A 15,306-nucleotide genomic window follows, 5' to 3' on the forward strand; every position below is an offset into this window, starting at 1 on the left:
TGGTGAGAGGGTCAGAGTTCCTCTGACGCTGGCCAAGCTTCCATCCACTGCATTTCTCTCAGGAACTGAAGGATGTGACTCCACCAGTCTGTTTTCTTTCACACTCCCTGATATTCCTCAGCCTTTTCCCTTCCTCTTCAGAATGAAACAAACCAGAACAAATTCTTTTATTCAGCTCAGCAACTCAAAGACACCTACACAAGCTATTATGAGTTGCAGAACAAGCCAGGTAGCTCCATCTACTGCTGCAGGAGAAGTAGAAGAACACAATTTAAAGAAGAGAATCTCCACTATGTAACAAGCTAAAACCATTACAGGATATCAACTGAAAAACCTCTACCCTGCAATTATTGGCACTTTCACTTCCCAGAAAAGTTCTTCCCAAATGCCAAGCAGGCCTTTACATCCAACCAAGGCTGGCATTAAAGAGACTCTGAGAGGAGAGACCACTTCTCACAGTTTCTCAATTGAGCATTCTGCACACCAGCTTTTGATCTGGCTGGCACTTATTACTCCAACAGAAATAATAGTCTGGTACTCTGCTATGTCTCCATTTCAAATCAGAAAAACAAGATACCCTGAATGCTTAGATGAGCTGTAAATGTGTCTCTGTATGCTTTACAATAAGCAGACAAAAAAAAACTATCCTGTGGATGGCACATGGCAGTTTGAAGTGGGAGAGTGGGGGAACATTGCAACACTTTGAAGCCAACTTTAAAAATAAAACCCACAGCGATCAGTGAGAAGCAAATTCATTTTTTAACACACACAAATGAAAGCAAAGTTTTTCAAATGCCAAAATTTAAAAAGCAGACTTTTTCTAACAGTAAGTTAGTTGAATACAGAAACCCCAGAAGAGCAATACAAGAAGCTGTAGTAGCAAGTGCCAAAAAGCTGTAGCATCATTCTGTTTTGTCAGATTTTAGTCAGTTTTTTAGAAGCAAATGTCAAATAAGTGCAGTCACTCATATCCTTGTCCTAACAGTTCTCATACGCTTGAAAGTAATTAAAGAGGTAAAAGAGAGAAGATCTGAAGGACTAAGTGACATCTTTTACTAAGCTAACTGGTACTGTTTAATGAACACACAAAACAAAAGCACACAATAAGGAGACAGGTTTTATGCACATAACAGCTTCCCAAAGTACAGAAAGAGCTGCTGGTTTTGATTTTTAGCATCTTGATTTATCTGTCAAGTTATACTTAAGACTATATGTTTCAAAGAAACTAGTAGGAAACATGGTTTTGCTTAGGACAAGAGCATGCACAGAGTAGCTGCATCAGCTGTCTCCTGTAGAATTAGGAGAGCACTACTATATATACACATAATTTTGAGTGCCCAGCCTTTGGTTCATAACACTGTACTGATTAAAAACAAATAAATAATAAAACAAACCAAAATCTTAACCTTTGAATTTACAGTTATAAAAGTAGAGGGTGTGGGAATGAGAGCTAACAGAGACTGGCAGTGCCAGTTGTAACATCTGTTCAACAACCTATAAGAAAGGAGTTGCAGGTTCTTTCCCTTATATCATCATCTCATAGCTTCCACTAGTCAAATACAAATATATTTATTAGTCAAGAAAATTACATTTACATCCCAAAGGATTTAAGGGCAGTGGAAACTGAATTCCTTAAACATGATTTTTTCCAGGCCAGTTGACTGATCCTTAAACAGCTATGCTGAGAAAATGTATACTGTATTTGCTCTATGAATAGGTAAGCTGCTCTCCAGTTCTATCAGAGATGTATACCATACTAGTTTTGATACTTTCTGGAATTCAAATTCACCTTTCAAAATAAAGTAGTAAACTTCCTTTGTATACAAGAACTTACATTTAAGCGGTACCACTAAAAAGCCACACAACCAAACAACTCATTAGTCTAAACACGGAAGACACTTTGTCACTTATTACCTAATGGTCTCATTATATAATAAGTCATCCTAGTACTCAGAAGACAACTACAGATACATATATAGACAGATAGATATAAACAGCCTGCCAGTTTGAATAAAAAAGTTGGAAAATTAGCTATAACTTTATGTCTTACAAGAATTATCTTCTATCACCCTAACTCCTTGTGACCAGCAATATGCTTCCTGTGCCCCACTTAAGACTTACAGAGATGAAAACAGTATGCAAATCTTTTAATTGGCCTAATGCAATGGTTAATCCACTCCTAAATGAATACTCCTAAAGCACTGGGACATCAGTCAAACAATTGATGAGTTAAAAAACGTTTGATCTGTGATTATCTGTTTCCTGCAGCCTGACAATTGTCAGCATCAGATCATTCAAAACAGAGAAAGGATGTTAACCTATTCAAATGTACAATCAGATGCAGCAATCTTCCTAACAGAACATCATCTACTACTTCTGTAAGTAAGATCATTTTTAAAAGCATTCTGGTGCTGCTTGCTCACAGACATTAGGCAAGGATTCTTTTGCAGTGGTGTCATCTAGTGGTCAATGAAAAAAATATATTCCTTTCTGTATGATTTTCTTCCTTCTTACACACTGACCTTTAAGCAATCTATTTCAGTCTGTAAGTGGCTAACTTTTTAATTAAGTGCCAGACAAGAACTGGTTGTGCCCCAACCTCCACAAGGGGAAGGGAACACATCACCACATAAGCTATTTTTATGAGTGGGGGTAGAGTTGATAGATCTCCTCACTGCTCAAGTCAGACCAAAAACTTACAGTTTAATTAATTAATTATCAAACTGCTCATTTATATATCCTAATAAAGATGGACGCTATTTCTTGTGATAGCATCCAGACTGATGATAAATCACAATATGTTGTCTAGACAGGCTTTAAATGTAGTTTTTTCCTCCAACAAATTAAAATAGTTGTAAAACCTAAAAAGCAAGCTGCTGACTTCAAGGAGAAAAGAACAGGTCCTACTGCTAAGCAAGTTAGGCTGTTGAAGGGGTTTTTTTTAGTGTGTCTAAGGTATTAGCTGAGGTTATTTTCAGGTAGGCTCTCCATACCACAGAGTTTCAGGTAACCGTCTTCAGATGTCAAGATACTGAAAATCAATTTCACAAGTTTCAAGTACCAATAATAAAACATAGTACTTATAAGTAAGCATAAGACAGCAACAAATGGACGGGTTACTGCAAGAGACACCATTCCTTGTGGAAAATCGAAAGGCCAACAAGTACATGGTTGAAGTTCAACTTCCAGTTCTGAATGTCAAATATATAGGAAGCAATTCCAGTAATGTGATCTGTGTTTTTCCTCTCCTTCAATGAAATGTGAGGTAAAACATTAGCTGCTTATTTTACACCTTAATTGACCATGGCTAACATGAAATATTGCTGTAATCCTCCTCCCAAAAAAATCTCAAATAATTTCCATGCCTCTTTCAATACACTTCTTTCCATAAACTGCAATGTGGCATTCTGATGGACAATATTACAGTGTCAACTGGTTTCAAGTCTTTAGCAACTCAAACTTAATTTTAGATTAAGTTTTCTCTTTGTATTCTGGAGTTTTGACCAATTTTTCTGATCAGTGTTTCAAGTAAGTTTTGTCTTTTGTGAAGGCAGTACTAGGAAAATGTTGTTACACAATTCCTACGTTTCTTTGACTGGAAATCCAAGCACCTTGTGTTTGAAAGCATAGCACAGCTGCCATTTTGGAGAAAAGTCAGCTCCAGTTTGGCCAGGAAAGTCGGACACGTACAAACCAAGAAAGATGGCCATTTTTAATCAATACATCACTTGAAAGGGTTAAAGAGCAAGCAGAATTATGTCCTTGTTGCTGCTAACAGATTACCAAAATGCAACCATAATTTTTGGAGACCAACTAAACAAGCCACATGATAGGACTGGGGGGGCTTTCTCTGCAATTTGTTTCTGGTTGACAAGGGTTGTTGGAGACACCGGACATATGAAAACAAGAGGAGGGCAGTATATCCCAAACTCTCCCAAGTTCCTCCTGCCAGACCTCAGTAATAAGGGAGAAGTAGCCAAATTCAAAACTGAGCAGCATAGCAAAAGGCTAGAAACCAGAAGACACATAAGACCAGAAAAAGTAATGGAGCATTACACACCGCAAAAACCAGAAAACACAGGTTTCATACAATCAAAAAACCCAACATCTACCTAGACCCTGAACAAAGCGCTTGTTCTCTCTTTGCAGATCACCTGTCATTTCTTGCAGACAACTTCATATGCTCAGTGATAAAATCATTTGCATGAAGCCTACTGCTTAACTTGTTCAAAATCTAGAAAGCTGCAATCTATCTTACAAGAATATTACACATGCAAAATTAGGAGTTATAAAATATCAGTATTTAAATTGTTTAAGCAAGCCTTGGTTACATGTGCATTATGTAGTAGGCTTGGCATTAAATGATGTACAGAGCCCAGAAAACCAAATGATCCTGCTGACATTACACGTGCAAAAAACTTCATATATGAAAGCAATGGAAGAATTTAGAAGAGCACAAAACAACTGGGTTTTCATGATTGCCAAATTCTGCTGCTCTCGTAGGACGCTATTACAATATAGATGGACTGTGGAAATTTTTTCTAGAGGAGATCACAAAAACATAGCTGCAAATGACAAATGCGTGCAAACAGCTCTGCTGAAAAGCCGTATTATGTACAAGTAACATGAGTTGGTACACTTAATCCCCAATGTAGTACTTCAAAATACAGGTCAAAGTCAACTGTTCATTGGCAGACAAATAACTACACCTCACCTCCTCCCACTTTGTATTCTTTAATTATGTACCTCTAAGCATAAAAGTCCCTCCACATTACCATGGTATTTGCAGTGTTTCCTGGATTTAGTATTAAAGGTTGGAACTAGCTCCCTGATATACCTTTGTCTAGAATATCAGTGACATACAATCAGGTGAGGCAAGTTTTTTATTCTTCATTCTACAACAATTTATGCTAACACAATTTAAAACATACAATCTCTAGCAGACTAATCTTTGATGGAAATAAATTTTATTTGAAACTTAAATTTTTTAAATGGTATCCAGCCCATCTCAGAGGCTTAAGAAATTTAGCTTATATCCTATTCATGTACTCATCAGTGAAAGTAGAACATACATATCTAACAATTTTGTGTTTATCTCAACACAGGTTCGAGTAACCACAAAGACTGATTTAAAGACTGGTAAAAAAACTGCAGCACTCTCTTAAGGGGGTATCACCTTTTGAAACATCTTTGGAAAGCTACGATTTGCACACGTAAATATTTTAGAAAAGTAATAGAAAGAGTCATTCTTGAGGGGAAAAATCTTTTAGAAGAACAGTAATTTTTTTTGCTATTATTCTGGAAACTGTTTTCTACCTCTGAAGATACTAAGGCGTTTCATTGAGCAAAAGAAAAAGAACACCTGAACTATACTAACAGTTCCTAATATTCATGTTTCTAAATAAACAAATGAAACAAGCAAACACCCTATTCTCTAAGCAAAATTACTGCAATACCAGTGGTAACATCAGTCTAGTCATTTGACAAGTATAAAGATGAGAAAGAGAGAAAGAAACTTCAGGCTTTCCTTATAGAGGGCAGTAATCCTACTGAAGTTGTTCTTGTCCTTACTTTGCAGACTGGGACTTTACTGGTTGAAAAGAACAGAACAGTGAGGAGACAGAAAGCTCTTCTATTAAGCACTGACCTTATGTACATAACCATATTAATTTCCTTACAACTTATCTCCTGCAGTGCATCAAGATTTTTCTTTGCCGTAAATAATATCTGGATCAGCCACTACAAAAACTCACACAATGTAACTGTTCTCCAATGACCATTTTGAACCAGCCCCCTCCTATCACCCAACAAACACCAGACTATGCACTAAGCATCAGGCCACCCACAGGAGTCCCTTCTACTCTGAAGTGTAAGCTGTCGCCTTCCTCCTGAGAAAAAGCAAAATAAACTGACCCTACAGACAACAAAAATCCCAGCAGCAACAGCTGAACAGACAAAGGCTTTAACACCCATTCTATAGGTACTTCCCAAGCTGAACATGTATTTTCACATCTTAAACCTCAATTAGGTGAAACTGTAAACTCATTTAGATAAAATAGGGATCTTTTCTAGACCTCTCCTAGAAGCTGCTTTAAAGCCTCAAGCTTATTTATACTATAGAGCATATATACCAATGATATGGGAAAGAACGTATCTGAAGCTCAAAATTCTTCCAAAGTTTTAATCAGTCTAAGACGACAGTAAAGACATTTGCAATAAATACACCAGTATAGCAGTAAGGATAACACTAACTTTGAGTGGGAAGAAACCCCTTATCAGCCTAAATACCAGATAATCAACTTATTATAAACATTACACAATTAATTCCCAACTATGCCGATAATGCAATCACAATTTTTGCATTACCTAAAAAGGAAAATCCAACATTTATCAATTATTTTAAGCTTCCAGTAGTTTGGCCATGAATTCTGAATGATTAATCAAAACTTTTGTGTGTGTTTTTTAATTCATAGCTTTCCCTAATTTCTCATTAAATCTTATTCTACCAACAGCCCACCTTTCTCACACTGAAAAACCGACATTCCTTTGCAAATCCACCACACAGACCAAAAAACATGCAGTGTCAAGACCTGAGAGCACTGTCCTATCTCCACAGCTGCTTCAAAGCTAAGGGAAGGTATCAAGCACAGCAACACAATCCTGCTCTTAATTAAAGTAGGGAAGCACAGTAATAGTATCACCAGATTAAGCATCACACTTCACTTGGATGTATTTGTTTGATGGAGTTTATTATCCTGGGTTTTGGGCTCAGAAATGCACACACAAACCCCACCAACACCGAACAAAAAGAAGTATTTATTTTAAGTATACTTACCTTGCACCATTATTTCTAAGTACTTCCACTGTTTCATCAACAAAATACCGATCCTTAACATAAGCAAAGATTTCATCACAGATCTCATGAAGTCGGGTGCGATGGGTAAGGGTGGCCAAGTAGAGAACTGGAATGATGAGTGCCTCTGGAAAACTTTGAAGATTATGTCTGGCTTTCTTCTCTGATTCCAGAGCTTCCTGATATGTGAGTCCTGGTTTACCTGTGACAGCACAGCTCCACACAAGGCTGTTGCACAGAATGGTGCGTTCAAAAAAATCACTGGAAATGAAGAAGGGTTGGAGGGGAAAGAAAGAAAGAAAACAGTTGAGTTCTGACTAACATTTGAAACTTGCTCACAGTTAATACAGCAGCAAACTGCAAATAACTTTTACAAGTGTGAAATGCAAAAGCAGCTCTACTCCTCTAAGCTTTGTAGATATCAAGGGTTGCCACTTTCAGCCATAGCATGGTAAATTGTTATTGTACAACCAAAGTCTCCTCTCATTACAGACTACAGTAAGAGAATCAAGACCTAGAAATGCTGCAAACAAATATTCATGTATAAGAAGCCTCTTGCATACTAATACACTGAGTTTAATAGGTGTCATATCATACTTGTATCTCCCCCATTTCCACAAATATTTGCAAGATGAATGCCTTAAACTGTACAAACACAAAATAACTAAGATCACAAACATGTTGCAACTTGAATAAGCTCCAGATTTTGAGTGCCTTAACTCACAAAAAAAAAAAAAGATGGGAGAGGTGAAAAATTAATGTCAAGTAGTTCTCTAAATAGTTCTTATTCCTTCACTGTTTGCATAGCTCTTACAAAAAAGCACTGTAATATGTTTTCCTACAGATTCTTTTCCTCCCTTTCTGTTAGTAAATATTGATTCTCTTCCTTACACACATTTCCAATTAAGGTTAAAATTGCATTGTTGTTACTGCTTCCTTACTAGCTATTGTATTGGAATCAAGAAAGAAGAGCTTTCATTAGCCAAAATCTGTCCATTTATGACAGGTATCAGAAGAAAAGCAGTTTATTAAAACATTTTCTAAATGAAGTAGATGATGTATCTATTCACAAAGCCATGTAAAAACATACCATATACTATGGATCAGTGATCAGACAGCAAAGCAATCTTTCAATATGCCCCAGTTCAGACAATGTTTTTATTTGCCTTTACAAATATTAACAGACTAGTACTGATAACTGCTGAACGCACATGACAAACTGAGGTTTGTTTTGTCTTGATCAGTCCAGCACAGCTATTCTGAAGCACACAGTACTTTCAGTCAACTGCATGCTACATGAGACATCTATACTGAAGTTTCATTTCATTCCTTTAAATGAAAAAACTAAACCAAAGTGTTTCTATTTTAAAAATGACAGACCTGTCCAAATAATTTCTAGTAATGAGGTTAAGAGAATTGGACAGTTCACACTGAGTTTTTTCTTTCAGTCTCCCTGCAAACCCAAGCTGGCAAACATTCATCAGTGACACTGATGCAGATGACAGTGTTCACTGCAGATGGACAGATGAACCATAACATTTTGTAAATGAAAATGGAAATTTCAGATTGAGGACAATGAAGGGTCTTGGCTCAGATAATCCTTTCTGTATGAGCACAGGATTCCTCTGAGCAAGATATGCTTTAGGAAGAACATCAGCTGTGAGAAGGGGAAAAGGACAGAAGAGGTAGATTAATTATCAGAATAATATTTAATAGCTACAAAATCTCAGATTTTTATATCGTCCACTAGCCTGCTATCAACTTAATATATTTTACAGTACATGGATAATGTGGGTCTGTTTATCCTAAAGACGAAAAGGAGAGGAACAAAGGAGAGAGAATTAGATAAATTATTCTTCAATATATGAAGAACAGATGGCTGTCAGTCATTCCTCGTACATCTTTATTGTGTATTATACTTAAACATATTAAAGAACAGGTTAGACAGAAATCTGTTTTGTGAGTTTGGTTAGGGGTTTTTTGTGAGATGATAGGATAGGTAAAAAGTGATCTCTTTAGGTCTCGTCCTGCCCTACATTTCAATATTTCTGTATTAGACAAAGTAATTTTTATGGATGGATATTCAGTGGATAAAGTAACACTTAGTTAAATCTTCATTCAGCTGTGTTTCTACTTAGCAGAGAGGTTCTTGATAATTATCTTTAGCCAGGAAATAGAAAAACACTCTAAAGAGTTACTAAAAAATGTACCAGAATATAATTTTTCAAAAATTATATAAGTTAAAAAAAGAAGTCAAGGAGGTATCAGAGAGCAAGGGAGAGACAGAGGTTCACACTGACAGTGTCCCTTTAAGAGCTGCTGTTATTCTTTGTGAGGGGACACAGGGCAGTCATGCTATTTAAAGCAGCAGCATTGAACTTAGAGGAAAAAAAAAAACAACAACAAAAAAATTAAAAATCTAGATCAACAAACCTTTCTCTAAAAATTCCTAATCCATGATTATTACAAGTACAGAATGCTAAGATTACTTTAACTGAAACATATTTGAAGAAAACATGTTCAATTTGCATATGAGCATATTTTGTGTATCTAGTTTCATTCTCCCTCATTTCCTCTTTTGTTTTGTGTGGATTTTTCCCCAGTGAATTTACAGGGAAGAAAAAATACGGTGTGAAAAAACCCCTACATTCCATTTTGAAAGCGTTGTTTAGCTATCTTTACCTATAGTGCATTAAAACCATCTGTGGCTTAGTCTGTTAACAGAGTTTCATTGCAGTGTTTTAAGGATCTCACTTTAACCTGGTTTGAGAAAAAACAAAATCCCACAGGATACCACCAAATATACTCTTTCTGTCTCTGTCTCTCTCCAGTGCACATCAGTTATCACAAAACACTTGACAAAGAGCAGACACAACAACAACCAAACCAAGGGAATGGCAGCAGCAGCAGCTTGAAGGGTAATAATGCCCTTGATCATATTCCACCTTCAAATTAACTTCACAACAGCAAAAACATCAGCTGCTACATCACATCTGAATCTTTTCCTTTGTCTTTATCTAGGGTATTATGGTTTCTGGGGCTTCCTCTCTAGTTCAAGATCTCTGTGACTCTTAACAACATGGAGGAAGAAGTTCATACAAAACACATCCATGAAGTTCACTTGCATGGTTGCATCTGCATTCAAGAAGCAAAACACAACTGCAGCACCCTGGTGATGTCCACATCAGTTCAACTACTCATGGAGCATGGACTAAAAACTAATTTGCCTTTGTAGTTGTAATTAACACAAACTTCTCAGCTGGATGCCTCTTTTGATTTAATTAGTTAGTTTTCTATGCAAGGTAAGGCTAACTGTAAAATTATCAGCAAATCACTGAGTAGTAGTTTAATGCTGCTACTCAGTAGGTATTTGATAGGAGGCAGTTCATTAACAGAAGCAAGAAATAAATTACTTACAATCTCTGTGCTGACTGCATTTGCAAGGGATATAAAAATATCAGCTGAAAAATTACGACTGTCTTTTGCTTAAACTAACCAAATATTCCTCTTGATTTTAAGATCTACTCTATCTTTAGTGTGCTTCAAGAGCATTTATTGCAAACATTTACTTCCATTCATTTTCCTAGCATATGTTAAAAACAAGTCATTTAGTGTACCACAGGAGGGTAATCAGAAGACCAACTCTTCCATTCTGGATCACAGTTTTCTTACACTCTTGGTCTCTAGAAGTACTCAAGAATATGTGTTACAAATAACACACAAAACGAAAAAAAAAAACAACCAACATAATAAATACATTTATTCCTTAATATTTGTAGGTTTATTATGCATTAAGGAATACGTTTAAAGTGATGAGTTTCTCTCCAAGAAAACAGGAAAAGTCACCTAATTTAACTAAGGACACTTAAAAAGACTTTTCAAAGATCTCTGACTGTAACCAGTAACTCCACAGGACAACCTGTAAAGAAGTTTCACTAAAAAAGCTCTGAAGATTAAGAGAAACTGCTCTTCCTTCCCCCTCTCATGTTCTAGAATGAGAAACATTCCTACCCTGCATCTATGCTACTCATCATTGTCTTTTTCAACCTGTCTTCATATACAAGACTTCCTACACTTCAATAATAGTTTTCTCTGCACATCTGTATCAGCTATTAACTTTCACAGACAAGGTGTCAGAGACTGGTGGTAACATCCCACTGGTTCAATGTTTTTCATACATTCATTCCATATACCTCATGCATATCCATACTTGATTTTTTTTATGATCCCAGACTCTCCTTGCTGGCCAGTCCCTCTAACCAGGGATATAACCAAGCACAAAGAATATCAGCTCTCACAGTTTCTGTAACTAAGAATAAAAATAACTGGCCGTGCCCGCCTGCTTTGGAAAGGGTTACAAAATTATGTGATTGTATTTCAGATTAAAGAGGAAATACATTCTTAACAGGAAAGTCACTTTACAAAATACTAGTCTTGCCAAATTCTTATCATATTACTATAACCATTTCTTATATAGAAAAGAGTAATACTAATGTATGATTTCTAATCAACTCTACTAAAGCTGACACAGGCCTGAAAGCAGCTTTTCAACACTAAGTTTCTGCTCTGCCAAGAAACCCACCAAACAACCCAACAAAAAACAAACACAAAACCAACTTGAGTCTTAACTGTTTGTACTAGTTAAAAGCATTCATATAGTTGATGTAGAGGGTGAGTTCAGATTATCATATATATCTGTACAGCCCTCTTGAGCCAGTTGGACCCTGTAATTTTTAAATTCTCCCCTCAAAAAGTAGATTCAGAGAAGCTCAATTTAGACAATGGCTTTATTTCATGAAACAGCTAATAAAATTTTTAAGAAGTGGGGCCTCCCTATCCCTTATTAATCTAATTGCCCTTTCTTGGGCAAAAGAATAGGTACTGTGGTTTTCAGAAGACATTATCAATCAGAAGCCAGCAGAGACAAAGATCAGCATGCTTAAAACTGTCTAAAAGATGACCAACCTTATGTTCTCCAGCAGATTATGCCACAACTAATAGTAACCTAAACTTACTACCCATCTGTGCCAGAACACTTTGCTAAGCAAAGAAAGTACATTTTCCAATCCAATGCAACAATTTTACACAACCTAACAAAAAGAGACGAAACCAAAAGCAACAAAAACAAGCACATTACCAAAAAACCTACACACCCTTACACAAAAAACAAGCACAGCAGAGTTTTCTGCAGTCTTCCCAAATACTACATTCTAAGGCCTGACCTCTCAGCCAACCACTGACTGACATTTCTGGGGATCGTCTGTGTGAACACACCTAAATTTATCCCATAATTCATGAACTTTGGTTAAGTAAGGAATTTGTTCTTTCATACTTCTTAATGACAACACCTCTGCAGTATAAATAAGCCTGTCAGAATACTTGAAATAGTCACCAAACATTTTGGGAATATAAATTTTTAAACTATTATTTTTCATACTGAAATTTTAGTAAAACTACATGTACCTGAAACGTATTTCCCTGCAGTGTCAACAAATACATTACAGTCATCTAATGATGTGATAATAATTGTAACCAGAAAAGCAGCTTCAAAATAGCAGAAGCTGGGAGAGGGCGACTTAATTCCTACAGAAACAGGAGGCTGTCACCTCTCCCTTGTTAGGTTCTTATATGCCATATAAAGGAAATACTCCTAAAGAACATACTCAGCACTCATAGAATGTATAGTTCAGGGAACAGTAAGGCATTACCCTTCAAAGTTACCTAATCCAGCTTCTTTAAAATTTTAATAAGTGAAGTGTATTTGAGCAACAAGTCTAAACATGAAAAAGATTTAAGTGTGCTTTTATTTCATATGTTGCAAATGAAAAGCATTTTAGATTTCACCTCGTTAGTCTGCACATCTTTAAAAAAATTATACTTTGGATTCGAGGGCCTTTTATAGGTGGGGATGGTGCTGGATCAGACCGGTGGTGAAAACCCGTAATTTATCGGCTTTTGAAAAACGTCTTGCTAAATATTTTCTGTCCATTGTTCTTACAAGCGGTGGGGTGGCTGCGAGTTCGGGACTACCCGTGCCATCCGCCTTCAACCGTTAACGGGAATTTCATCAATCCTGTTCAGCTTTGTACACGCGGAAAAGAAGAAAAAACAATAAAAAAATAAAAAAAAAAGGGAAAAAAAAAAAAAGGGAGGGAGAAAAATAAAAAAAGAGGGATGGGAAGAGCGATAAGAGCCTCACTAGGAAAAAAGCTCCTAAGGGGACAGGTGCGCTCACCGGGCTTTAGGCAGGGTTTAACCCCCGGCTGTGCCACCCAGCCGGGCGGTACGGGAGGGCTCCGGCGGCGGGACCCCTACCCCGCCGGACAGGTGCAGCGACCCCGCGCCGCGCTCCCCCGCCGGCCATTTCCAACTAGATCAGCCGGCGGCTCCCCGCGGAGGCGGGGCCAGGGAGGCCCTGGGCGGCGCAGCGAAGGCCGGCAGCAAGGGGTTAACATCGGCGGGAGCCGACCGGAGAGCCCAGCCCGGCGGAGCCCAGCGGGCCCAGCAGCCGGTGCCCCCCGCCCGGCCGTCACCACAACAATGGGGCGACCGGCACATGCCGGGCGGGCGGGCGGCCCCGCTGCGCCAGCTGAACGTGGGCCCGCTGCGGCTCCTTCCGCGGGGCGGCCTAGCGCCGTGCGCCGCCGACACGCGGCTGCCGGCGGGGGCGGACGGGAGGGAGAGCCCGAGCCCGGCAGACGCTCGTTGCCGCCCGCCGCCTCCCACACGCGCAACTTTCACTTCCCCGGCGGGAGCATGGGCGACACCGCGGAATGAGCGAGAGAAGGAGGGGGGAAGGAGCCGGCTGTCTTCCTTCCCCGCGGGTGAAAGGGGCTGCGGGGTACCCCCGCCGAGGAGGGGCAGGGATTCCCCCTGCCCCAGGCAAGAGATCCTCCCTCTCTTCCCCCACCCCCCTCGCGAGGCCACAGGCTCGGCGCCAGCCGCGGTCCCCCCTCACACCCCCCGGCAAGGCTCCCCGCAGCGATCTGGGGAATCCCCTTTCCTCCCTCCCTGCCCGCCCAGGTGTCAAGAGCCGATGGGGGCTCCAGGCGCTCCCTGCCCGCCGCCGCCGGAGCGCGGGGGGGTCGGCGGGGGAGTGCAGGACAGACATAGGGACGCGGACACTGATACGGGGCTGTTTCTTACTCGTAGTTCCTGAAGATCTCGTTAGTGACCCTACAGTAGAAAACACGTTCGTCCGGCCGGAGGTCGGCGGGGGGCTTCACCCTCACGAAGGGCTTTCGGTGCAGCAGCGGCATCGCCCCGCTCCCGGCTCTCTTCCTGCCCCAGGATCGGCTTCAGGGAGTAGGGGAAAAAAATAAAAAACAAAACAAAACACGTAGGGATTAAGCGAGGCAGCAGCGCCCACCAGCCCGGGGAGGAGGGAGCGAGCCCGGCGTATCCCTCCTCCCGGGGGAACAGTGGCAGGAGCGAGCGGGAGCGGCGGCGGCGACTCGACGGAGCCTTTTGTGTGCCCGACACGCCGTTGCCTGCCTGGGACTGCGCGCGGACCAACGGCGGCACCTTCCTCCGCCTCCGCCCGCCTCACAATGGGGCCATGACGCCGAGCGGCGGGCGGAGGCGGCAACCCCCGCGCCAGCCGCGCAACGTGCTCGGCTCGGGGATACCCCGGCCGCGCTTTGTCTCCTGCGGCGCCCCTGCCTTCGGGTCACCCCCTTTCCCCCGCCTCTGACCCACACACGCCGGGCCGGACACCAACTTCCACTCCCCCGCCGCCTCCGCCTCCTCCTCCTCCTCCTCTCCGCAAAGCAAACACCCAGGAGGGGCAGCGCCGACCACTTATCTCCCTCCTTTCCCTTCCTGCCGGGTCGCTGCCTAACCGGGGTCCTCGCCCTTCCCGCCCCGCGCCGCGCCCCGGCCCAGCGGCTGCCGGGCTCCGTCGCCGCGGGACAGCGCGGCCGCGGCGCGGGGGACAGCCCGGCCTCCGGCCTGTCCAGCGGGGGCTGCGGGGCTCCCTCCCCTCCTGCCCACCTGGTGCGGCCACAGGCTGCGCTCGCTGGTCGGTCGGTCGGTGCGGAGCGCGGTCCCTCTCGCCGCGTTTCTTCCCTTTCCTCAGCCCCCCCCCCGCCGGCTCCTGGGAAGTTTTTGATCTACTTCTTCAAGCCCTCAATCAGGAAGAGCTGCGGGGAGGAGCCTTCCCCTGCTCTCCCCTACATCTTTATTGGCCGCTCGGTGCCTTCCAGCGTGTGTCACACAGGAAGACAGCGAGCTACATTATTAATTAATGGCTGAGAGGGCGCATCCTCCATTTTTGAATTATCAGCCGGAGACCTCCGGTGCGGGGGGTGGGCCCAGCCCGGCGGCCCAGGGGGGGGAAGGCGGCTCTCTCCGCGCGGCGCTGCGGCCGGGCCGGGCCGGGCCGGGCTGCGGGCGGCATTAGCACGGCGACCGTGGCACGGCGGTCACGGCTCGGCGGGGCGGCCGAGCCTGCG

At 41.6% G+C, this 15,306-nt stretch overlaps 1 protein-coding gene across 3 annotated transcripts in view; it reads right to left on the reverse strand.

The window, feature by feature from the left end:
- The window catches only part of BAZ1A (bromodomain adjacent to zinc finger domain 1A), a 65,475-nt gene extending 50,529 nt beyond the window's left edge, over positions 1-14,946 (reverse strand). For 2 of the 3 annotated variants that reach the window (XM_033515361.1, XM_033515362.1), the window contains exons 1-2: positions 14,000-14,288; positions 6,836-7,114 (exon numbers count right to left, since the gene is read on the reverse strand). In XM_033515361.1, coding sequence (XP_033371252.1) covers positions 6,836-7,114; positions 14,000-14,112 — 392 coding nt within the window. In that variant the 5' untranslated portion in view covers positions 14,113-14,288. Of the gene's footprint in view, positions 1-6,835; positions 7,115-13,999; positions 14,289-14,845 lie in introns of those variants that run through there. The other variant, XM_015629831.2, reaches the window with a different exon arrangement.
- Between the last annotated feature and the right edge of the window lie 360 nt (positions 14,947-15,306).

This window comes from Parus major, chromosome 5, assembly GCF_001522545.3.
Source record: "Parus major isolate Abel chromosome 5, Parus_major1.1, whole genome shotgun sequence".
Lineage (NCBI taxonomy): Eukaryota > Metazoa > Chordata > Aves > Passeriformes > Paridae > Parus > Parus major.